The sequence below is a fragment of the Micromys minutus genome (assembly GCF_963924665.1).
Source record: "Micromys minutus genome assembly, chromosome: 10".
Classification (NCBI taxonomy): domain Eukaryota; kingdom Metazoa; phylum Chordata; class Mammalia; order Rodentia; family Muridae; genus Micromys; species Micromys minutus.
The window spans coordinates 27,095,733-27,121,775 of NC_137979.1; the positions used below are offsets into that span (position 1 = coordinate 27,095,733).

At 43.4% G+C, this 26,043-nt stretch overlaps 2 protein-coding genes across 2 annotated transcripts in view; one reads left to right on the forward strand and one right to left on the reverse strand.

The window, feature by feature from the left end:
* Positions 1-26,043, reverse strand: part of VPS53 (VPS53 subunit of GARP complex) — a 126,348-nt gene that overhangs the window by 81,094 nt on the left and 19,211 nt on the right. Inside the window, exons 5-7 of the mRNA XM_080923813.1 lie at positions 8,997-9,083; positions 6,689-6,804; positions 4,912-5,031 (exon numbers count right to left, since the gene is read on the reverse strand). Coding sequence (XP_080779939.1) covers positions 4,912-5,031; positions 6,689-6,804; positions 8,997-9,083 — 323 coding nt within the window. The remainder of the gene's footprint in view (positions 1-4,911; positions 5,032-6,688; positions 6,805-8,996; positions 9,084-26,043) is intronic.
* Positions 18,778-18,933, forward strand: LOC308425047 (large ribosomal subunit protein eL39-like; the record flags this gene model as incomplete). The annotated part of the gene is made up of 1 exon (XM_080922240.1): positions 18,778-18,933. One exon carries the CDS (start codon positions 18,778-18,780, stop codon positions 18,931-18,933), a length of 156 nt encoding a protein of 51 aa, XP_080778366.1.

A 26,043-nucleotide genomic window follows, 5' to 3' on the forward strand; every position in this document is an offset into this window, starting at 1 on the left:
CCAAACCCAACACTGGGGAAAGGGAACTCAGAGTCCACCTCCAATAGACAGACAGGGCTCAAGTGGAGGGACAGGGCTACCAACCCACAGTAAAAATTCCTGTTCCAGAATTGTTTCTGTCTAAAAGAACTGCAGGGACAAAAGTGGAGAAGAGACTGGAGGAAGGAGGTCCAGTGACACGCCCAAATTGAGATCTATCTCATGGTAGGGCACTAAGGCCTGACACTATTACTAATGTTACAACGTGCTTACAGATGGGAGCCTGGCATGGCTGTCCTCAGAGAGGCCCTACCAGCAGCTGACTGAGACAGAAGCAATACTTAGACCCTACCATCGGAATGAAGTTGGGGACTCCTATGGTTGAATTAGGGAAAGGATTGAAGTAGCTGAAAGGAAGACCTACCCCACAGGAAGACCAGCAGTCTCATCCAACCCAAACCCAGGGAGCTCCCAGAGACTAAGCCACCAACCAGGAACATATACAGGCTGGTCCAAGGCCCCTGGCACATAGGTAGCAGAGGTCTATCTAGTTTGGTCATAGTAAAAGATTCAAATTAATACTGGAGAGACTTGAGGCCCCAGGGTAGGAGGAGGCTGGTCAGGTGGGGGAAACACTCTCTCAGAGGCAAGGGGGAGGAGGAATGGGATTAGGAACTGTAGAAGGGGGAACTGAGACGGGGCAACAACTGGAATGTAAATAAATAATTTTTTTAAATTCATAAATAAAACAAAAAACAAAACCAGCCCTCAATGAGATAAGACTTCCCTTTGTTTTTTGAGACAGTCTCACATAGCAAATTACTGATCCTCCTGTCTCTGCTTCCAAACCTGAAATAACAGGTATTCAGGATAGCTAATATCAAAAGTAAAGAAATAGGTAAGCGTTGGTGAGGGTGTGGAAATGAGAACCTTTGAACACCATGGCAGAGGTGTTGACTAGTGCAGCTATTATGGAAAATAGTATGAGGTTCTCGAAAATCCCAAAATTAATCTACATAGGGTATATACCCAAAGGAGATGATATCCACACTCTATAGGGATAGCTGCCCTGCCCTGCTCACAGAAGTAAGTTTACAACAGCCATTGTCTTTAGATGACAGATATGGGTTAAAGAACCATGTTGCATATATCCAGTGGGACTTTACCCAGCTTTTAAAAAGATGATGTTGACATTGGAAACAATGTGATAAACTCAGAGGACTTAGAGTAAATAAGCCAGACACAGAAAGATAAATATGGTGTGATCTCTCTTAGGTGTAGACTCTTAAAAACTAAAGTCAAATACAGCTGCTCTAGTTATCTGCGGTCTACACTGACAGATTAAACTATGAATCAGAAAGCTGGGGGTGGAGGTGTCTGGTAGGGCTGGGGCTGTAGCTCAGTGGAAGAGTATGTGCTTAGCAGTCACACGGCCCAGGATACAGGAGGCACACAGTACATTATGCTAGGCAGATGAAGGAAAGATTAAAAGAATGGGAACAGCAGATCACTGAGTCACTGAGACTAGGGCAGGTTGTGCCACCTTCCTCCCTACCCACTGAGAACAGGTCTGCTCATGACATCCAGCTCATGGACATTCTTGGCTGTTTCAGATTCCCAGACTGATATGGAAACCAGCCACTTCTAAGTGTAAGAGGGTTAAGAAGGACAAGGGGAAGGGTGGCGATTTCCCTAGCACTTTGCCAAGCCTATTCCGACATTCCTTAACAGTCCCTGAACATCTCCACTGCAAGACGGCAACTTAGCACATACAGAAACCTCCCTTCCTGCCTCAGACTCTTAGAAATTATAAAAAGACTTAAATAAAAATCAAAAACCAGGCAAAAGGGGAGCTGGTAAACTAGACAGCCTGTGGGTTTCCTGGTAGAACAAGACTAAAGAACAAAATTCATAGCCTAAGAGTGCTTCTCACAAATGAAAAGACATGGAAGCTGGAGAGACACTTTCATGTTAAGAGGAACTGTTATTCATGCAGAAGACCTATATTCAGTTTTCAGAACCTACATGGTGGACCAAACTCCTCTCACTAGTTCCAAGGGATTCAAAGCCCACTTCTGACAAACATAGGTGCTAGATGCACACATGGGTATACCTGCAGATTTAAGTCGCACATGGTGCACACATAGGCACCAGGCACACACATGGGGCACACATACAGATGCAGGTCACATATAGTGCACACACCAGGCACTAGACACACACAGTACACACACACACACACACACACACACACACACACACACACACAGATGCAAGCAAAATACTCACACACATAAAATAAAATAAATCAATCTAAAAACCAGATAAAATATAAGGAAAGACAGGTAGATAGATACCAGGAGCAGGGGCCTTCTAAAGGGAACCTCTAGATGTGTCTGGCTCCAGTCACAGCGATGTGGGTGCCAGAAGCCGTGTCACATTCTTACCCTAAATGCTCAGTCCTACATTGATTTGGCCCCTTGAGCCTGTGAGCCTCAGCAGTGGCCTGAGAGTTATCAATGTTTAAGATCAGGCCCCTGGCAAATCATTTGCCAGCTCCTGAGGTCTAGCCCTAGGAACCTTAGAAGAGCTATGTGGTACCCTTAAGCAGAACATCCCTCCTCTCCTCAATAGCAGATGGTAGTGATTTCCAATCAGAGTAACAGATAACATAAAATTAATAATAATAATAATTTTAAAATCCCACCAAAAATATGAACCTTCAACGGAGATGCACCAAACATCTGAAGAGTGCCACTACTAAGAGTCAACAAGCTGAAAACCTTATACATAGGACAGACAAACATGCAGACAACCCAAAGCCTTCAGAAATACTAAGTTTTGAATCTCTGAAAGATTTCAGAATATTTTTTGTCCCTGAGAAAAGAAATCATCTAGATATTCTGGAAATTAAAACCTGCTGTTTAAGTAAAAATGTTAACCAAAAACTGAGGCCAAAGAACAGAGTGGGCACCAGAGAAGAACAAGGCAGAACTGGAAGATGGAGCCCACAGTTCAGAAAGCAGCCCCACAGAATGAGTCAGCAGGTTACAAGTTAAAATGTTCATGTATAGGAGTTCCAAAACAAGACAACAAAGGAAATAAATCCCAATACCAGTCCAAGAAAGAAATAAAAGAATTTATTAGAACATAAGAAATCTGAGTCAGGCATGGTGGCACACACTTTAATCCCAGCACTCAGAAATCGGAGGCAGGCAGACTTCTGAGTTCAAGTACAGCCTGGTCTCCATAGCAAGCTCCAGGCAGCCAGGACTGCACAGTGAGACAAGTCTCAAAACAAAACCAACCAACCAAATACTGCAGAGAAGAAACATAAATGGCCAATCATCAGTTAGCTTTAGATCCTCTTGCACACATGTGAGAAGATGCATGTCTTAAGAATCAGAACCAGGGCTCCAGGGACATGAAGACAGCAAACTAGCCTGGGACACACTATCCTATTGCAGTCCACCCAGGGAATGAGGCAGTTCTAGGCTCGCTGTAAGTGCAGGGGGAACAAGCTAACAGCAGTCACTCCTTCCAGGAGTGCAGCAGGATTTGAAATGTAGATAAAAGAGCTGAGATGTACCTGTTTATTTATTTTTTGTATTTTTTTTTGTTAGTGTTTTGAAAGTCCCATAAATCCTCAGCTGGCCTCAAACTCAAAAGCCTCCCAAGTACTGGGACAACAGATGTAAGCCACCCACATCCAGTTTAGACTTTTTAAATAGAAGAAATTATGTATCTATGTTATTTGTATAATTAAATAAAGAAAACATAGAGTAGAACTGTGTAGCAGGCAGGCCTTCCTAAGAGGCAGAATGAAAGAGTGCAGCTGGGGGCCATGCTGCCTTTGCTTGGAGTAAGGTTAAGAATTTTTAGATTCTCTTTCTGTTGTCATCTCTAATAGAAAAGGCCAAAAAAGCACTGAACTCACTGTCCCCTTCCTTCTTCAGAATCCTCTTCTTCCTCTTAAGAACGTTCTCACTGGATCTGAACCTAGGATCAAAACTTAAGGGTGGGGCCTGGAGAGAAGGCTTAGCAGTTAAGAATACCCAGTGCTCTTCCAGAGGTCCTGACTTTAATTCCCATCAACCACAAGGCGGCTCATAACCATCTGTAATAGGATCTGATGCCCTCTTCTGGTCTGTCTGAAGACAGCTACAGTGTGATCATATAAATAAAATACATAAATCTTTTTAAAAATTACTTAAAGAAATTTTAGGGAAACCTCAAAGATGGTAGGAAGAAAGAGAAAGGTCAAAGAGAAACTCCTCCCTATGATATCTGACGTTCTGATGACATCGCCTATGTCTAAAGCCTGCCACAGCATCCACCCCACATGCTGCCTTCACCAATGTGCCATTGACATTCCTCAGAGGAAAAGAGGAAGAAACATTTTTTTTCCTTTTGACTCTCAGTGGCTTTGTGATGCCATGTGACTTCAAAGGCTCAGTTCTCTTGGTGCATTTATTCTTAGAGCTCAGCAGTCCTACTATGAGAAAGCCTAAGAAACCCATGAGGACAACAATCTCAGTCCATACTAGCTGAGCTCTCAGCTGACAGTGAACATCATCTCTACCAGACATGGTAGTCGATGGCTCTCCTCTGTCCCATCTTCAGCTGCCTTAACTGATGTTGTCTGGAGCAGAGACAAATTATTACCTAAGCCTGGCCAAGTTTCATGAGCAAGATAACTGTTTTAGACCAACAAGTTCTGTAAACAATGAAGAGCTGTACATACATACATACATACATACATACATACATACATACATACTAGTTAACTCGGGCAGGCTGCAAAGACAAGGTAAAGGGCATCATAGGGTGAGGTCACATAGCATCTGAAGCTGCTTCCTACAATATGGTGAAAGAAAGCATATGGCACCATCTTTCCTTATGGAAAAACCATTGTCTGTGAGGACATCTTACCTTTCGGAAAGCTGTCGGATCTGTGGGATTCCCATGTATTTGTGAAAGTGCTCCAGAACATTCATTACACCCTGAAGGAGATTAGCAACTTCTCCATACTGTCTGCGCCTGGTCATGGCTCTGCAAGGATAGAAGTCGAGAGGTAGAAACCAATCACTGAAGACACAAGATAGAGATGTGGGATGACCTACAATAGCCAGATGTCACTAAGACATGAGATAACATGTGTGGGATGACCTATGATAGCTAGACCTAGTATGAGTGCTGGGGAAGGAAAAAGATTATGATTTAGCTCCAACTTTCAAGGTGGTATCATTCAGTAATGGGAGGGTCAAGTAAACATTTAACTAACAGCAAGAGGGTAAAGTATGCTCTAAATAACAGTGTAAACTATATGCCGTAGGGGCACAAAAGAGTCTGTGTGTGCCAGATGCTCAGGGGGTGGCAGAAGGGGACTCTGGGAAGACAATGGGTTTGGGATTACATGAAGAGTAAGATTTTGAGGGAATGATGTGTAAAATATCACTGAGGATTGTGGTGTGCAGGAGAACCAAACCAATTTTCTGGAGTATAAAACAGGATAATTGTTTGTGGTTTCAAGTTAACTATCATATGTAGTTTTAAGACAATGATAAACAACAGCATCTGAGATATCAACTTGCCCTACTCTAAGGGTAATAAAGCTTAAATACACAATGCTGATAAAAGTAAGTTATACATGGTAATGAAGTGCAAACGATAGGTCCACATTTTCCTCTGGGTTTGTTTTCACATTAAATATGCAATTCCCTTATAAGACATTTCAAGGAAAGGCTCAAGTTCAAGCCACGGTGCTCTACTGGCATCTTGACCTGCTAATACAAAGTGCCCCGTGGGAAGGAGGAAGGGAGATGGTTCTTGTAGTCCCATTGGCTACCTGCCCTGGATGATCACTCCTGCAATGGACCAGGGCTCCTCTGCTACCCACTGTATGCCCAGAAGCAGCTAAGAATAATACAACCTCTCCTCCTTCCTTCTGGGCATCTTTCATTCCGGCCAGAGCTGCATGTCTGTGAAGATGGCTGGTCTGTACACATGTGAAATTCCATTATGACTAGGGCAGGGGGAATCAGCCTAAGACCCATCACAAAACTGAGCTGGGGTGCTGGAGGGGGAGGATTTGAAACACTGATTCATGGTAAATGGCCAGAGACTTCTTTTAATACTGTTGCTAAATGTGTTACACAAGAACTACAATATTGAAAACAGGGGTTTAAGAAAAAAGTGAGTTGAACTATATGTTAAAGATTTGTTTAGAAATGGTCTCTTTGGTGAAATGAAACTCAGCCCAGTAGAAGGAAGGATACTTGCCAAGGCAGAGGCCCTAGGGAGTGACTGGGGCTGAGTCACTCTGTCTGGCTTTCTGGTCTAGATCTACCACACGAGACGACCCATTTCTCAGGATCATTCTCATGGGCTTTCTGTGGCCTCCTCAGGTCGCCTGTCCATCATTTCTTTTTTACAAAGACAGATGTCTGCTGTCTTCTGCAGTTCTGTGGATGGAAGCCAGGGCTTTGGGTATGTTAAGCAGGCATTTTGTCTGTCACTGGGCCACATCCCCAGCTCTTTTGTTCAGTTGTGAACACCAAAAGTGATTGAACACTTCTTTCTGGTCAGTGTTCCAAAGGTGAGGCAGGAGGGTGAGGCTGGCTTGGCTGGGGAGTAAATAACTCTCTGAAGCCACTGTCCTCATGTAGAGCATTCCCCAGGGCCCATTGAGAAAGTTCACACTACTTACTCCAGGGAGTCCACCCCGCCTGCCAGCATGTGCAGGTGGTTCAGTGTCGTGATTGAGGTGGTCAGGTGGCGCTTGGCGTGATCTAACTGCTTAATATCTCGGGTGATCTCTTTCACCTAAACATTGAAAAAACAGAGAACAGGGAAGGGTGAGAAAGCTTTAAACCCTCCATCCAGTCACTCAACAAGAAAATCATACATAAAATCACTTAAAACAACCTCAGGTTGGCCCCTAGGAAAAAAATAAAAATACTCTCACAATATAAAACTAAAATAACTTACAATAATTAACCCCTTTCATGATTTGTTTGCTGATTTCTCTTTTTTAAATATACATTTTGGGCTGGGTGTGTTCATTCATGCCTTACATCGCAGTATTCATGAGGTAGATGCAAGAAGATCTCTGAATTCAAAGCCAGCCTGGTCTTCAACAGTGAATTTCACTAGTCAGTGTCATGCAGAGACCCTGTCTGTTGTTGTTGTTGTTGTTATCTGTTTGTTTGTTTGTTTTCAAGACAGGGTTTTTCTGTGTGCAGTCCTGGCTATCCTGGAACTAGTTCTGTAGACCAGGCTGGCCTCAAACTCAGAGTTCTACCAGCCTCTGTCCCCCAAGAGCTCATATTAAAGGCATGCACCACCACCACCTGGAGAGAGACTCTATCTTTAAAAGAAAAAAAAAAAAGAAGATTCATTTTTATTATTTTATGTGTATGTGTGCATACTGGTACCAATAGAGGCCAGAAGAGGCACTGGATGCCCTGGTGCTAGACTTATGTTGGTTATAAGCAGCCTAATAAGAGTGCTGTCCAAACTAGGTAAGGTTCCTTGCAAGAGCAGTAAGTACTCTTACTGTTGAGTCATCTCCCCAGTTTCTTTTTATTGACATGGATCGTCTCTGCAGAGCCTCCCCAGTGCTGACTCACATGCACATTCCACACCTGGTTATCATCTAGGAGGCTTTAACAAACCATTTGCCTGTTCTATGTGTATGGATGTTTTGCCTATATGTATGTCTGTGTAGTGTACTACTGTGTGCCTAAAAGGGACATCAGAGTCCCTGGAACTAGAGTTATAGATGGTTGTGAAGAGGGAACACAATCTTGAACAGCAGTTTAGAAACATAACATTACTACTGAACACAAAAGCTTAGTACAAGGAGCTGAAAGGGTTTGCAACCCCAAAAGAAGAACAACATTATCAACCAACCAGATCCCAGAGCTCCCCGGGACTAAACCACCAACCAAAGAGTACACATGGGGGGACCCAGGGATCCAGCCACATATGCAGCAGAGGATGGCACTATCTGACATCAATAGAAGTCCTTGGTCATGTGAAGGTTTGTTCCTCCAGTATAGGGGAATGTCAGGGTGGTGAGGTGGAAATGGCTAGGTGGGAGGGGGCACCCTCATAGGAGAAGGGGAGGGGGTATTGGAGTAGGAGAGGGGGGAATAGAGAAAGGGGATAACATTTAAAATGTAAATACATAAAATATCCAATAAAATGCAAAGAAAATAAAATAAGAAGCTGAGTACAACCTTGAGTGTTTACAAGGCAAAGGCAAATGAATCTCTGTGAGTTCAAAGCCAACCCTATCTACACTGAGTTCCAGGTCAGGGATGCATAGTAAAACCCTAAGATTCAAAACAAACAAAATTAAGTACAACAAACTCCAGCAAATGTCATCTTCACTACAGTCATATGGTTTGTTGGCATGTATTGTACTCTTCAAAAAAAAAAAAAAACCACAGACCCTTAGCTACTTTGCTCAGAGCCCTTGTGAAGCAGATATTGTCATTTCATATTGAGGAAACTGTCATTTACATGCATCTCATGGCTTAGAATCTCAGCCCAGAAACCCCGTGCATCCTGGTGGTGTCTGAGGAGCAGCTATGGTGAAGGCTGGCTTCCAGGTCAGCAGGGTATCCTGTGAGCACATCACCTACAAAGAGTAGGAACTAAAGAAGACTGTATGCATGCATCTCAGGCATGGCACCCCCACCCCAGAGTCTGAGCAGCATTAGTGTGCTATGTGCCAAACTACAACTCAAACGTCCTTAACCTTGAAACTTATGCTATAGACATGCTGGAGAATGGCATCTAAAATGACTAGGAAACTATTTTGGAGGAAAACAAATCTTTTCCTATTTGAAAGTGGCTGCAAATGTATGGCAGCAAGGCCAGTGAGTCACCATGTATAGCAGCTCCTCTGAGGCAGTCGGGGTGCACTCACACACAGGGTACATGACAACTGGCAGGCAGGGTAAACAAGAGCCTGGTAATTAGTGTGACTGAATGAACCCCAAACTCACCATTTGTTCTGACTTTTCTGCTTTGTCTTTGATATCCTTGATTTTGCCAAAGAGTTGCTGAATGGCTTTCTGGGCCTCTTCAAGTGCCTATAGTAAAAGAAGTAGTTAAAAACCAAGAAGCAAGGAGAGGAAGCACTAGTCACTATAATCAGTTTCAGTCTCCTGAAAATTTTGAACAGAAACTCTCTTGATTTGCTGTTCTTATAACTACAGTTTCACTGCACCAGAATAGGAGAAAGAACCTCATGCACGGGCACAAGCAAAGTCTACAAACTCTTAGTAATCTGTATCATAACATGCAAATTAAGTGTTGGATTTGAGACAGGGTCTTATCATGTAGCCATGGCTGGACTAGAGCTCTCTGTAGAACGGGCTGACCTCTGTTTTTCTCAGTGCTGGGATCATAAGCACATGCTACCTGCTTGGCATAACGTTTTTATTTAAAACTAAGCCATTCCTCTATTTTGGTGATTACTATACATGTTACTACTGATAAACAGGATACACATCTTTCTTTCAGTGTGTACATGAACCTTCACACCTGTAAAGGCAGTGGAGGCTCCAAGTTAGAAGCCTGGTAAGCTCTGGATACTTGCTGAGTATCGGTTTCTTCATCTACATAATGGCTCTAAAAGACTGTGCCATTAATTTGTGGCAAATCTTCAACATTTATGGTGTGCTACCTAGAAACCAATGAGATGAAATCAGAAGGATTCATTTGGAGCTAGTAGTTGAGCCAAATGTTTCCAAGGAAATTAAGCCCCACAGAGGTGGATAGGGAACATTAAAGCTGCTGTTACCCCACCTCACCTGTGCTGGGGGCGTGGAAAAACACTACAGATGCACACATGGAGGGCTTGTGAACTTTATGACTTGTGAAAACCCACAGAAACACAGCTGCTTAGGCATGCCAGTCAGAATCTCAATTACTCTGTCAGTCACTCAAGTATGTTCTGATTAGGTGCCTCGTCGGAGAGGAGAGGGAAAGCGAGGGAAGAGAGGAGAGGACCAAGCCCTCAAGTATTCCAACGCTCAGCTGTCTAGAAGAAAAGAACGGGGCAAAAATTCAAGAGAGAAACCAGCATCAGCAGAGAAAATCAAGGATGCTTGTCACCAATACCAGGAAACTGAAGGTGAAGAGGAGTAATCACTCCTTACACTGGATCAAGACGGAGGACTGCCACTGACAACAAGAAAGATGCTAGGAACGGTGACAACAGCGAACTATAGGGAGACAGCGGCAGAGGAGCGACCATGACGACATGGTGCAGAGCAGGGATACAAACCTGGGCTGGCAAACGATGGCCCAGATGTGTCTTGTGTGGTTTGGGAACACAGCCCACCCTGCTCATCTTCATCAGACAATGCCAGCAAGGGATGGCCACCACAGAACATGGCCCACAACAACAAAAATATTTACTATTTGGTCATTGATAGAAAAAGCTGATTGAGCCAGACATGGTGGCTAATGTCTATAATCTCAGCACCTGGGTATCTGAGGCAGGAGGATTACTATGAATTGGAGATCAGCCTGAGCTACTTAAGACCTTTTCAAAAAGGAAGGAAGAGAGAGGGAGTGGGGGAGAGAGGGGGAAAGTTTGTTGGGCTCCAGCAAACTGTTCTGTAAGTTTGCTGTGGCTGAGGAGGTATGGGAAGCGCAGCAGATGAACAGCAGAATCCCTGCAGTGAGACACTTTCGCTCTGCTACAAACAGTGTGGAAGGGGGTCTGGCTGTGGGGTCCTGGGATAACTATAGAAGAGGGGGATTTTTTTTATAATATTTTGCTTTTTCAGTGCTAAGAACAGAACCCAGGGCCTTCATAAAGTTCTTGATTTAACTAGCTGTACAACAGTTGCACATAGGAAAGGACATGAATACACAAGGCAACTGTCTGTTCCAGATTAGCCAGATAATCCCACTCCCACTAAGTGATGACTACGTCCATGTAACAATAATAATAAAGTTACTCTTGATGCTGCTGCTCTGCCCAGGCTGTGGGAACGGACTGATGGTGGAGGAGGGGCAGCTGCCCGGGAGAATGTGGACACTACTGCAGAGCCATGTCCAAACTGTGAACATCCCCGTGGCTACTACCTTCTGTAAGTGCTCCAATGTCAGTGTGGACAAGTTAGCAGACAAAGTCTTTAATGCACAGGGGCTCTCAGGTCCTTTGGATATACACATAAGGCTCTCCCTTGGGTTCATGATCCTAACTATTACAACTAGGAACTTGGTTTGTAGCCAGTAAAATTTGTTAAGTTTTCCAAAACATGTTTTCTCTGTATACTGTTTGGCTGTCCTTGTTTTGTAGACCAAGTTGACCTTGAACTCAGAGATCCACCTTCCTCTGCCTCCAAAGTACAGCTGCCAATGATAAATTCTTGAACCTCCTAATCTTTTTGCCCCCATCTCAAAAGTGTTAGGATTATAGGCATGTGAACCATTTTCATTTTATGAAGTGCTAGAGATTAAACTCTGAGCCTCATGCATGCTGGTAAGTACTCCACCAACTGAGTTATACCTCTAGCCCTAATTTTTTTATTTTTTTTCTTTCTAGACAAATTATGAAAATACTTATAAAAATACTGAAAATCACTTTAAAATTCTGAAATTACATGATTTATCTTGTATGATTAATAACTAAACAAAACTATTCTGTAATTTGGACTTTCTGGATGATTTTGATAGGAATTTAAAAGTAACCAAAACCATTGTCTATTACCAGCTTTGGAGAAAGGTCTACAGTACCTGTACCTAGCATTTGAACCCATCCAAAAATCTATTTCAACCTCAATATATTTAGAAAAGTTACATATTAAGGCTATGTGAGGAATAAGCTCATGTGTGGACTGACTTCTGATGGGAGAGGCTCAGAGAACTCATAAGCATGAATTCCTCTACCAAACGGGTAATAGAAAAGTTACCTATTTGCTGAAACCACTACTGGAATCACTCTGTAAGGTGGACATATTTATATGTGGGAAGTGCTGTTCCATTCTGTGCAACTGGACAGTCACACACATGATTAGGAATGTAGATAGTAAGGAGATCTAAAATAACAGATTCCCCTATGAATATCTGATGTTTTTAAAATCCTTAAATAATGCTATGGACGAATAATTCATAAACTAAAGCTGACTTTGAAAAAATAAAGTTATTCTTGTTATTATTGTTTTAGATTGGCTTGCATTGCTTTGTTTTGTTGAGGCACAACCTCACCGTGCCCAGGCTTCCTTAGAACATTTACTCCTCCTGCCTCTAGTCCTGGGATTACAGACATGTATGTAATTACTACCGTGTGGTATTGAGATCAAACCCTAGGGATCAAACCCAGGGCTTTACTTCTGGATGCCAGACTAGCACTCTTAATTGAGCCAGTAACTTGGGCCCAAGTCTCATCATGCAGTAGAAATTGCCCTTAAACCACAATTCTGCCTCAGCTGTCCAATGCAGGGGTCATAGTATGTCTCAGTATAAATATGAATAGCTCCCTCTCAGTCTCAAAAGTGGCCCTGGTGGGTCTGCAAAGACAGCTCAGCAGTTAAATTCTGGATGTTCTTGCAGAGGACCCAGGTTCAAGTCCCAGAACAAACAAGGCAACTCACAATTCACTATAATGCCAGTTCCAGGTGGTCTGATGCCCTCTTCTGGCCTCCACACACATGGTGGGGTGCACATACAAACATGCAGGCAAAACATCCATACATATAAAATTAAATTAAAAAGAACATGGCCCTGCCAATGAGTTATAGGGCCCTTTACCAAGGGCATCTAGCCAAAGCTATATAGTGCAGCTGAAATTGAATAAATCTTTTCCAGATGATTAAAAGTATCAGCATTGAGTGGCAGTGCTAAAACTATTCTGCATCAGGTTTAGTGTTTCACCGATCCCCCAACTTCAAGAACAACCTCAAGCTATAAGCAGGGGTTCAAAGTCAACCACAGCATTACACTTTAGATCGGTAGCATCTGCTGGGGTAGCTGAGTTTAATGCCAAGGTACTGCTACAGGAGACCGGTGAGTATATTCTAAACTCATTGGAGGCTTCTACATGCTTTTGAGTCATGATGTCAAAAAGACCATAGAGGCCTTGTAGGCAACAGACCACTAGAAAGGACTTCCCTTCTTGACCATGGCTTGTATGTGATGTTTAAGGCATGTTATGTTATAGTGGCATGCGAACAGGTTATATGCTAAGTGCCAAGGCTCAGAGAAAGCTCCTGCCTGTGTCCTCCGCAGACCGCCTCCACTGAGGGCACTGCTTTCCATTTCCAGAAAGCAAGGCTCACAGTCTTAGATTTCAGACCTCAAGAAAGATAAATGGTCTGCTAGATATTTTTTTCAGTCTTTGCTTGTTATAATAGTGTACTTAAGTGGGTGAGACTTAATGTAATTCATTTCCCAGAGTCAAAATGTTTCCTCTGAAGCATCTGCTCTATAGAGTAAGTCTCTTTTCCACACGCATACATCCTAGTATTTGCTATCTGGCCTACGATAGTCAACTGTACCACAGAACACTGCATACCTGGGAAAAGTCAGGCCTATGGGAGGAGAAGATTCTTTTTTAAAAAAACAAAACCAAAACAAACATACACATCCTACATGAGTAATCAGAGAATGCCTGGGAGATTCTAGCTTCATCCCTGGGCACTATTTAAATACAACATTTGCCCATTTCAAACTGGATTCAGATTAAAAACAGAACCCAAAATGTCTGCTTCCCATCACCCTGTGTTTCTCCTCTGCCAGGTGCTTATAAGTGGACCACTGCTGTGTGGTGGTGGCCTGAACCTGGGGTATCACTAGACAGCAGTTTCTACTATGACCCTCTTTGAGAACTCAACATACTTGGAGAAAAAGTGACCCACTGAGCTTGCTTCTAAGACTTAGCAAACCCATTAGAGCATCCTCATGTGCACCACACACAGTATGTGCACCTTTCAAGTATTCTGACTCTAAGGCACACTAAGCAGAATCCCAGCCACACCAGGTCACACCAGGCCCAGGAGAGAAGAGGCAGGGACCTGGGACAGATGCCTCTACTTTCTTTCTTCCCCTCCTGTTTTTTATTCCGAAGACCAGCCATGTGCTAGACAAAAGGGCTAGTTTCCACAGCAATGCACCTGACTATTAAGCAGCCCTGTGGATAAATCTACAATGGTTCTAACTGGCAGTTAGCTCTGTGAGAGAATCACATTGCTGCTTTCTGGCGAGCCCACAGGCAGACTGAAGTCCCATGTGCCACCACCTGTTGTTGTTCATTTTAAAAGGTCTTATATGACTTTAGGTTTGTTTTTATTTTTTATTTTTTTTTAACTTAAGGTAGTATACTTTGAGGTTACTGAAAGAAAATCAGAGTTCCTGCCACTTTGCCATCATCAACACTTTACCTTGACATCTAAATGATGACTCCCTTTTCTTTTCTACTGCATGGGAAAGAAACATGCTGTACTGGATAAAAGCAAGCACTCTGGAGCCAGAGGCTGGACTTGGAGGCTTGACATTAGCCATGTCATCTGTGTCGAGCCACTTGACCTCCAGGAGATACAGCTTCATGCTTTCTAGAACAGAAATAACAGCACCTCGTTCCAAAGACTTTTATAAGGAAGAATTCTGGGACTGGGAGATGAAATCTTTGAAATTGTTCACTCAATTTACCCTAACCCTTGCAGGTCCCCTCTCATGGTATTCTTACAGAGCCCCCTATCAAAGGAGCAGTCCCATGATGCAATTCTGGTTTTTTCCAGAACTATAATTGGGGAAAAAAAGAACTGGAAGATGTGAAGCTAAGCGGGGAGATTCTCCAGTAAGAGAAGGAGGCTGGCCTCCTGAAAGAGACAAAGCCAACACAGAGAGACCAACACTCAGGCACTACTCCAGGTCTAAGCCTTAGCTGTTTGACAAGGCCTGTGGAGACACTTTCCATGTGCAAAGTGTTCAACTCCCTTCACAGCAAGCTACACAAGATTCTTTCCAGCAATTCTTCCCCCACGTTTTGTTTGCTTAAGACAGTTTAAACTGGAACTTTATCTTGTAATCTGTAGTCCTGCCTGGGTATGAGAGCTATGCTCACAGAAAGGGCTCACTAAATGGTGACCAGTACATTGCTCTCTGATTGTTCTGATGGAATTCGAAGGTCATCAATAATCTTAATGGAAAGAGCTCTGAAAACAAGGTGGTAAAGTCTAGCATGTGCTGGCATCCTGGGAGGACAATGAGAACAGCATCTCCCAAGCATGCTGACAGTCAATCCTGCTTCAGAAAAAAGTTGACTATTTTTTATTTTTATAAAAGACTGTGTGCCTGGCTGGGTAAAGTGATCAGCTCAGCACTTGGGAGGTTGGGGTAGAAAAAGCTCAAGCTTGACACTAGCCTGGGCTACACTGCAAAACCTGATTCCAAAAGCTAAAAGACAATAACAAAACAAACAACTCACAATGAAAACCATCCTACCATAAATAAGATTTTTAAGAAAAGAAGGAAGAAAAGAAGAAAGGTGTATTTACTAAATGGACTGTGTTAGATTGTAAAGAAAAGCTTAGTGGAGGGACAAGCCTTTTATGTAAACATGCAGCTGGGCGGTGGTGAGGCCCGCCTTTAATTGGGAGGCAGAGGAGGCAGAGCACTGGGGAGGTAGAGGTAGGAGGATTCTGAGCTGGAGCCAGCCTGGTCTTACAGAGTGAGTTCTGGGGCAGCTGCGACTACACAGAGAAACATGTCTTGGAAGAAAAAAAAGGAAAGGAAAAAAGAAACAAAGGAATGTGAGTGGGTTTACAGCACTCACACGAGGAGCTGGTTTGGACCCTGTGCCCATGTACAAAGCTGTGTAGTGCTGCACACGTGTAATCCCAGCCCTGGGGAAAGAGGGGATCTTCAGGGCTTGCTAGCCAGTCTAGCTAAATCTGTAAGCTCCAGGTTTAACAGGCAATCCTGTCACATAAAATAAACCAGGAGACGACAAGATGGCTCAGTAAAGCATTTGCTGCCAAGTTTGATAACTTGAGTTTGATTCCCAGAACCTACCAGGTGGAAGGAGAGAACTGACTCTCACAACTTACCTTCTGATCTCCATGAACTAATTTTTTAAAAAGTGAAGAGCAACTGAGGAAGATACCCAATGTCAACCTCTAGTTTACATGTACTAACATGTGTACACATACCTACACACACACACGTGTACACATACATACACGCACATGCAGAAAGAGAGAGAGAGAGAGAGAGAGATGTAAATAACTGAAAGGGAAGAATGACACGTGGAGATTTGAATAAAAGAATCATTCCACAGCATTAGTAAGAGAACCTTCTAGAAAGCAGAAACTGGCTAGAGATAAATCTGAGTTCTAAACAGAGGCTCTAATGACATCCACTAATGGTAGAAACATCCAAGTAAGTAGCTTCTATTTATAGAAAGTCCTTTCTGAAACTGTGGGCCACCTTGTTCCATTCAACCATTCAGTGCTGTTGCTATGGAAACAAGGCATCCTCAGCTGGAGCAGAGGTGCTCTAAGAAGCCTCAGCAATAGTACAAATGCAGCTTCTTTTCCAGAAAGATGTCCAACAGTTGCAGAGGCTAAAGGACTCTCCCTGTTGCCCTTCAGACCACGACACTGTGCTTTCCTGCATACACTGGGCTGGCAGCGTTGGTCAGGGCCACATGGACTCCTCCGCAGTCCATTCAGAAACCTGGAGTATAAAGGAGGTTTATTTACAATACTGTTCTCTTTCCAAATCTCTGAACCAAAAGAATGTGCTGAGCAAGGAAGCAATTCTCACCTTATTTGCTAAAATGCTCTGTTCCACATAAGTTACTTTTATTTACGATTTCCGCAAACCACATCCACTAAAAAATGTGAACCGATGAGCTTGTTTTTTATTGTTTTTGGGACGTGAGCCAGGGGTTAAAATCCTAAGACAAGGTGGGGCACACCAGCAGTGCCCAACAAGACTAAACATTTACATTTCAAGTTCTGCTTCTATCAGCTATCGCTCACAGCTCCAAACACACTCCCCTGAACCCACAGGCACACCAGAGCATTCTGCAAAGCTTCCCTGGATGAAAAGCAACCCTTGTGGGGGAGAATATTCAGAGCAGCCAACCCAAATGGCAAAAGAAAAGGAATGTTTAAGAAAAAAAGCCTCAGCTGCTTTTGCTGAATAAAAGGTAGAGAAATTCAATACTCTAGGAAACAGGCACACTGAGAGAACAGCTTGTCCAAGTGTAACAAAGAATGGCTTCCTACAAACAGCCAGACTTCCAGCGCCAAGTCAAAGGTTCCTTACTTCATCTTAATTCCCTGTATCTGGACACCCTGTCAAAGGATTTGCTGTGGCTAAGAGACTTCACCTGCATGTGCCCTCTTCCCGCTTCACCTACTTGCTTTGGGAGCTCAGTGATCCCCATTATTTTAGTGTTGCCAGTGGGGTGTGCTGTGGACAAAGGGCTCTTTGCAACCTTGGGTTTCGCTTGCAGTCATATCTCCACTGTGCTGGCAGAGGCATCAGGCACTGCTATTGTTGGGATGCCCACGTGCATCCGTTAGTTTCTTGGGCTCTATAGCAAGAAAGAGTGGCTCCCAGATCTGCTTCTAAGTATTTGTTATTAATTCAAAAGGCAACTGGAGACTAAGGCTAGAGCTCAAAGGTGGAGCACTTCCCTGGCATGTTTGAGGCTGTGTGTACAATACTCATCACCATAAAGAATGAGGAGCTAGAGAGATGGCTCAGCAGTTAAGACACATGGTGCTCTTGCAGAGGACTCGTGTTTCATTCCTAGCAACCACATGGTAACTCATGACCATAACCCCAAATCCAAAGGATTCCACAACCTTTTCTGATATCCAAGGGCACCAGGTACAAATGTGGTGCACCTACGTATTCAGGCAAGGAACTCATACACAAGGTGGAAAAGGAGAACTGACTTCTGAAAGTTGCCCTCTGAATTCCACACACCTGCACTCACACACAGACCATGTATATATACAATAATAATAACTAATATTAAAACTATTTGATTGTGACATGAAAGCAAGAGGGAGTAATTAGGTCTGAGTTAGAACAAAGCCCTCTCAATTTACCTTTACTCCTGCTTCATTTGTATTTACTCAGTCATTTAGGGGTGTGTGAGTGCATGTAGTTCATATATGTGTTTGGTATGTGCACGTGAGTGTGCATCAGAGGAAGACATCAGGCCATCTTCTCTACCGCTCTCTGCTGCAGCCATCCTCTACTCACTACAATGAGCACTAGGGATACAAGTATTCACAGGATCTCACACAGGGCTTCTCATGTCAGTGCTGGGGATTTGAACTCGGGTTCTCGTGCCTGCAGAGCAAGTACTCTTACCCACTCAGATACCTCTCCTTTACTCTCTTCTGCTTTATTACAAACAAAACCAATATTGGAATCATTGAATCTTGTTAGTAAGCACATCTATAGAAGTGTCTCCCTTTAACCATAGCTATGCTATGATACTGTGTCTGGGTATCAGAATCATATACCAAAAGGAACCCAGAGAAACAGAAATCAGAATCCTGACCTAGCAGCTGGTGGAGGCAGGAGGATCAGGAATTCAAGGTCATCCTCAGCTACATAGGAAGTTTGAGGCCAACCTGGGCTACCTGAAACCCTGACTCAAAAACAAATGAAAATATAAAAGAAATTAGGCTCCTGGTATGTGATTCAATGCTACTGAGAGAGACTAACAAGTTTCTTGTTTAAAAGCTTTAATAGCTCTTTCCTCTGCCATTGTGCGCACCACGCCTGACACAACCTCTCACCATGTCGTCCCACAAGACTTTCAGAATCAAGCGATTCCTGGCCAAGAAACAAAAGCAAAATCATCCTATTCCTCAGTGGATTCGGATGAAAACTGGTAACAAAATCAGGTACAACTCTAAGAGAAGACACTGGAGGAGAACGAAGCTGGGCCTGTGAGGATTCACACAACTGCGAGACTGAGGGCTTATGCTGAATGGTGGTCATCGATTAGACCTACCAGATGGATTTTAACATTTTTAACCTAAAGACTTGTTCATGTCTAAAGTAGGATGTTTGTCCAGTAATAAAATTATGAACCTTTCAAAAAAAAGCTTTAATAAAGACAACTGAAAAACACCAGACCAAAACAGACTAGAAAAGCATTGTCTATGGTTTTACAAAATTAATTCTCCCCTGGAAGAGAGCTGGGAGTCCAAGTCAGAGCAAAGGATATTTTACAGCTTTATTATAGACTACCCTGAAAGCTAGGCATTATTAATGAAAATATGATGAACAAACACAGCTGAGCCCATATTGCTCTAAATACTGTATTTCTGTGGCTAAAAGAGGGAAGAAAAATGGAGGCCAAGTTTGTATGTGAAGACAGGGTTTCAGATTCCCACCCATTGTTTTAACACAGCTGAATGACTTCTTGAGCTAAAGACCTGAGACCCAGAAAAGCTCTGCCTGTTGGTAAACAGAATAATTGCCATTTTGCCCCCTAAGGCAAAGACCTAATTTGAAAGTGGGATTCTCCTTTCCAAGTCTCCAGGTGCTAGCAGTCAAAGCAAGAGTGACAGTGACTTGGTGATGGGGACCCCACCTCTTCAGGTGCAGACTCCAGACTCAGCTTGTACCTGAGTGCTTTTAACATGGAAATGGAGAGGTGGCAACCATTATGCTGGGCCAATTTATGTGGGCATGGCTCAGAGGAAGAATAAAACTCCCCTCCCCCCACTTGGCACACTGGTTTTCTAAGGCTATTTTCAATAACCACGCAGCAGACGGGTGGGACTTGTAAGCCTATGGTCAGGAAGGAAACAGCCTGATGGTTGAACTTGTTAACTCAGCCAAAGACAAATGCAGGGTGGTTTTAGCTGGTACAAAAAGCTTAAGCCTATGAATGGCTTATCTGAAACATAGAGTTTCACTCTTTAAGTGAAGGCTAAATAGGAAGCATGCTTATGTACTGTGTTTAGCCAAAAAAGAAAAGCACTAACATTGTGAACAATGTGGGAAATGTCTCTAAAGAGATTAAATACTAAAATAAATTATCCAGTAATTCTATCTCAAGTATTTACTGAAATAAACTAAAAGAATGGACCTGAGCAAATGGAAGGAAAACCAAAATGCTGTGGGTCCATATAAGGTACTATTACTCCGCCATAAAGGAGATGAAGTTCTGGTACACAGCATTGATACAGACAAACCTTGCAGATAAAAGCAAAATATATCAGAAACAAAAGGATAGATATTGTTGGATTCCATTTATGTGGCATACTAGAAAAGGAAAATCCACAGGGAAAATTACTGGAGGCTACAGGAGCTTCTGCTTAATGATTCCAGAGCTTCTGTCAGGATAAATGAGATGCAGGGAACAGTGACTCTCACACAGCACTGTGGCTGTGATCAACGCTACAGTGCATTATGTCACATGCATCCTATGTAGTTTTCCATATTCACAACCTACAACATCAAGAGACTGAGTAGTATAAAGAGACGGTTTAAACAGATAAATTATATTGTGTGTGCATTCTATCTCAAAAAAAACTGTCGAAAATAAAAGGATATGGGGATGGAAAGAAGGCTCAGAAGGTAACAATACTTAGCACACAAGTCTGACAACCTAGGTTGGGTTTCCCAAACCCGAATAAAGGTGGAAGGAGAGAGTAAACTCTACAAAGTTGTCTTCTGACTTCTATATAAATGCCCTCGTACACAGCCCACACTTACATACAGACACACAATAGTGGGTACAAAATGGTTTTTAAATGTGGCAATGTGAATGAAGAGGCAAAAGTTATGTCTTTCTTTGATTTTTGGAGCAAGGTTGTACCATGCAGCCCAGAGGATTTGAACTCAAGATTTTACTTCTTTAGCCCTCAAGTGCTGGGGTCATAGGCATGTGCCACCCTCCACCAAGCCTGCCTCTGTATGCCATATTAACTAACCAAATTTAGCAAAAAAAAAGTAAAGAGGATAATTAAACATAGTCCTTTAACACTTAGCTCTGTTCTCAAGTGAAATTTTATAAAACAATTTCTGCAGAGGACCCAGCCTTGGTTCTCAGCACCCACTGTCTGCAACTCTCGTTCTAGGGGATCCAGTGTACTCTTCTGACCTTCACGGGCCCCTGCAAACATGGGATAGACACATAAACTCAGGTGCATGCATCTATTCTAAGAACCAGAACCATATCTGTGTGAGTCAGCACAAGTGCAGACACCACCTTAGAAAACTAAAGATGTAGCCAATGTGGTATTCAGAAAAAAGCCTTCCCCTTAAGATTCTTATCCTCAGCTGACACAGAGATGGCTTAATAGATAAGAGCATTTGTTAAACTAGCAGGAATACTTGAGCTCAGATCCCAGCACCAATAAAAAGCCAGGCATGATCACACATGTACCTGTAACCCCACACCGTGGGGACAGGACAGGGGGTTTGCTAAACAGCAACCTTGCTCCAAGTTCAATAAGGGACCTTGTCTCAAATACAGTGGAGAGTGATAGAGGACACTGGCCAGCCTCCTTGGCCTGCATATGCTGTGCAAAGGTGCATGCACTGGCATATCACACATATATGTACATAGTCTCTTTCTCCCTTTCTCCTTCCTTCCCTCCTTTCCTCACACAGACACACACACACAAAACCTTTTTTTTTTCAAAGAAGGTCAAATAAGATAGAGAAGGAAGAAGAAGTAGTATACATGAGCCAATCATAGTACTACATGCCTTTAATCCCAGTAGTAGGGAGGCCGTGGCAGACAGATCTCTATGAGTTTGAGGCTAGTCTGGTCTACATAGTGAGTTCCAGTACAGTCAGCCAGCCAACCGGTGTAGAGAAACCCTGTCTCAAAAAAAAAAAAAAAAAGTAATACACACAATGAGCACATGAGTAAAAGATAATGAATGAAAAAGAAAAGGCAGAAATGACAAGTAGTCATTTGAAAAGTCCATGCTGGCTAATGTTGGCTAATCTAGTTCAATGTAGGGGACGGAACAGGAAAGACAACTTTTTTTTTTTGCACAGAAAACAAATGGAAACTGAGATAGCAGCAGAAAGAAACTTAGACATCAGAGTCAAAGAATTTTGAATAAGTGACATATATAAAATTAGCTCATGAAGCAGGAAACGTGGGCTGAGAGTGTGGCTCAGCGCTTAGAAGGACAGGTAGGTCCCTGGAGTGGCATTAAAGTAGGGCAGTAGGAATGGGAAAGACACAGGAATCCAGCAGATATCTGGACATACAGAATCTGGGACACAGGTATTCCAAGGGCTGTCACCATCAGCAGCCACACCCGCAACATTACAGCCCCTCTTAAACTTGAGTGAGCCCAGCAGTTGGGGGGGTGTCTAAAATACATTCATTCTTATCCTCACCTCACCACCCTGAGGAAGGCAATATCTTCATGGCTCAGATGAGAACCTGGGGCAAAGGCCAAGTGTGGTGGCAGACACCTTTAATCCCAGCACTCAGAAAGCTGGGGCAGGCAGATCTCTGAGTCAGGGCAGCCTAATCTACAGAACAAGTTCTGGGACAGCCAGGGCTACACAGAGAAACCCTGTCTTAAAAGAGATAAAGGAGGGTAGAGGGAGCATGAATCTGGACCTGAAAGAGGTATCATGTCCTACAGACACAGAAAACAGCAGAGGTGAAGTTCAAATTCAAGGCTCAGCTCAAGCATTGTCAACTTGACCATGCCACCACACTGACAGGCAACACGGCCCAATGGCTAACTCTGAGGACTGAAACGTTCAGCTTTAGTCAGAGGACAGAGAAAAATAGCTGTTTAGATTCCTCACAGGCTGCCTGAAAATGAGGGTTCTACAGGACAAATGGCAGAGGTCCAATGAGTCTGTAGCTATGTTCGTGAGAAAAATATAAAAAGGCACCACCATGGTGGGCCAAGTATGGTGGCTCTTACCTGTAAACCCAGCATGTGAGAGGATGGACAGGAGGACTGAGACGAAGGCCAGCTTGGGTTATATCCTGAGCTTGAAGCCAGCCTGGGCTACTTAAAGGGACCCTGTCTCAAAGCACTAAATGGAAGACAATGTGCTATCAGGGCTCACGCGCAATGAAAGCATGTGTTTTAGGAGTAGATTAAACCAGGCACACGCAGAGCTAAATAAGCAAAAGCTCTCGCTTTAGCCACAGCTACGTGTTCTAGAAGCAAGCAAAGGAGAACATTCACATGGATACAAACTTGTCAAGGAAAGACAAGCCAGCCTTAGCCTCTGCACCAGATGTAAGAAGTCCCGGTAGGGAGTGGGAGCCAGGCTCAAGCCATATGAGGGACAGACACTATGCTTAGGGAAGGCTGTCAGCCAGGCTGTTCCATCAATCAGTGCTGTCTGCATTCCTGGGACACGCTCACATCACTGCAATTTCAGCCTAAAAACATTCTGAAAGGGACAATGCAAAAAAAGAGACACAGGACAGAAAGACAGACAAACACAGATCCACAGACACGCCCCAGACGGTGAGGGATGGAGTGTGGGGACAGGTGCTGTGGTTTGCACCTCTGTGGTCAGCTGCTGGAGAATGTCCAGCTGGTATCAATTACTTACTAATGGGAAGTTACTAATAGCTTATACTTCAAAAAGCTTAAGCATTTTAAAGTGGTATATTTAGAAGGAGAAACCAAGAAGCAGATGTTATTTGTTTATTCATCATTCATTCATTCATTTATTCATTCATGTATTTAGTTATTTATTACAAACAGGTCCTCAGTATGTAGCCCAGGCTGGCCTCAAACTCATGATCTTTTTGCCTAAGCCTCCCAAGTGCTGAGATTGTAGATGTGCACTGCCATTCTCCACTGACAATTGGTGTGTGTGTGTGTGTGTGTGTGTGTGTGTGTGTGTGTGTGTGTGCATGTGTATATTCTTTAAAAGTACTGTCATTTTTTCCTAATTAATGTCATCAGTCAGTGGGCTTAACTTTTCCCCAGGAAGGATGAGAGGACGTTATAACTAAGAATGGTGAAGGCGGAACACACACACTCCTCCATTACACTGCTGAGAGCAAACTCAGCTACACACTAAGGATCAGCACCGTGTGGTCATCCTAACACTGACCTACTTCGGTCTTGGAAACATTATTTCTGTTCTGATGCTTGAATTAGATGAGGTGCTAATTTTTAATGATGGAAAGCAATGGCTAATTTCTCCTTGGGAAGCAGCACACTTTCCAGATTTGGTTTATAAATTTCATGGTGTCTCTATTACAAGTGAAGCAACTAAGTATGTTAACCTCCTTTTCTGGAGAAAATAAACACAGTGATTAGGAAACATGGCCCTGAGTCTAGCAAGATATTGCCTTACCTGTTATCCTAGAATTCAGGTGGCAGAAGAAAGATGATCAGTACTTCAAGACCAGCCTGGTCTGCCTACTGGTTCTAGCATAGCCTGGTCCATTATATGAGATATTGTCTCAAAAATAAAAAAGGGGAGGGGCTGGAGAGATGGATCAGTAGTCAAGAGCACTTGCTGGCTTCCTGAGGACATGAGTTTGGTTCCCCATGTCAGGCAGCTCACTACTGCTTGTAATTTCATGAGAACCCATACATGCATTACACACGCTGACACATAAATAAAAATAAATCTTAAAAAACAAACAAGCAAGCAAACCAAAACACACATGTACACACACACAGAAGAAGAGGTATCATCATACCCTGGATGATAACGAAGAACAGGTAAGAATCCTGTGTTTTCTGGGCCTGGCACTGTAGACTGAAGTAAGAATGAGGAGGGGACAGGAAGTGTCTGATGACAGAGCACAGGGTTCTGAAGCCAGCCTGCTCCACTTTTTCATCAACAGCTTGAGTGGAGAGAGAGGGCACATGTGGCAGATTTGATGGTGAAGTCACTGAGATTACAGCGACCTGGGTAGGTTCAAACAATCAAGTAAAACAGGAGATACAACCGAGGGTAGGACATACAAAGTCTGGCACAAATTATAAAGAATCTACCGAACAGACAGAGGAGAGAGTTTAAATGAGGTTCATATGAGCAAGACCCGGGGCAGTGGTGCAGAGTGCTGGCCCACACATGTTTTGTTTGGCCTTTACAGTGTTTGGGAAAAACACAAGCCAACTAATAGAGCTGGGAGAGGCACAGAAAACCCAGACTCCTGACTTCTCCTGAAACACTGATAGATCCGGCAATGCCAGATCTCCATTCGGCCCTGACGACTGAGCTACAACTGTCTCCCTTCGTGCACTCTCCCAAAGGACCACACACTTGGCAACCTAAGCTGTTTATGTTGCTTTCTTACCTGCAAGGCCATCCTTACGGGGCTGCAGGGGGCTAGCAATTGTGGAGGCCAACAAAGTGATATGGCTGCTGAACCCCCCACTAACCCCTGGGGAGCAGGAGAGCAGGATCTTCAGCAGTGCCACTTAATTCCAAAGAGCTGCAAATTCCCCCAGAGCCTCCAGAAAAAAGAATCACTGTCTTCCCTCCAGAATATGTCTATCCACATGAAAATGTAGTTAATTTCAGGGGTTGACAAATCCATCAGTAACCGTTTGGTTTGTAGAGAGATGGCGTCCCCTCAGAAAAGAAGGGCGTGGGAAGGTTACTGGACTCTCATCCGAGAAGTCAGTTGGTTTTCCAAGCCATCTGCCTGCAATTCTGCCACACTGCACATGGCTTGAGAATCTTGGGAGGAGTTAGAGAACATTGGCTGGTGAAGGTTAAAGTAGAACTTCTATGTGTGTTGCTATGAGGAAGCTAGCAGTCACATGGGGTGAAGACTTTCAAGCATTCTTTGGGGCCACCCAAACTCCTGTCAGTAACCCCTTGCCCATACACTGCAAGTAAATTCTATAAACTCATTTGTTCCCCAGCGTGACTTCTGGTGAAACTGTATTTTGGTTTGCTGTTGGGACCTTGTGAGGAGAGGGTAGATTGATCTGTGTCTCCCTAGAAAGGGATTCCTCACAAGGCTCCAGTCTCAAACAAGAAGATAGAGCACCCCCTGAACATTTATACAGTGTCTACTTTGAGGATCTCACATTAAGGGGAATGCTGACAAATCCCATTAATAACAGGGAAAGC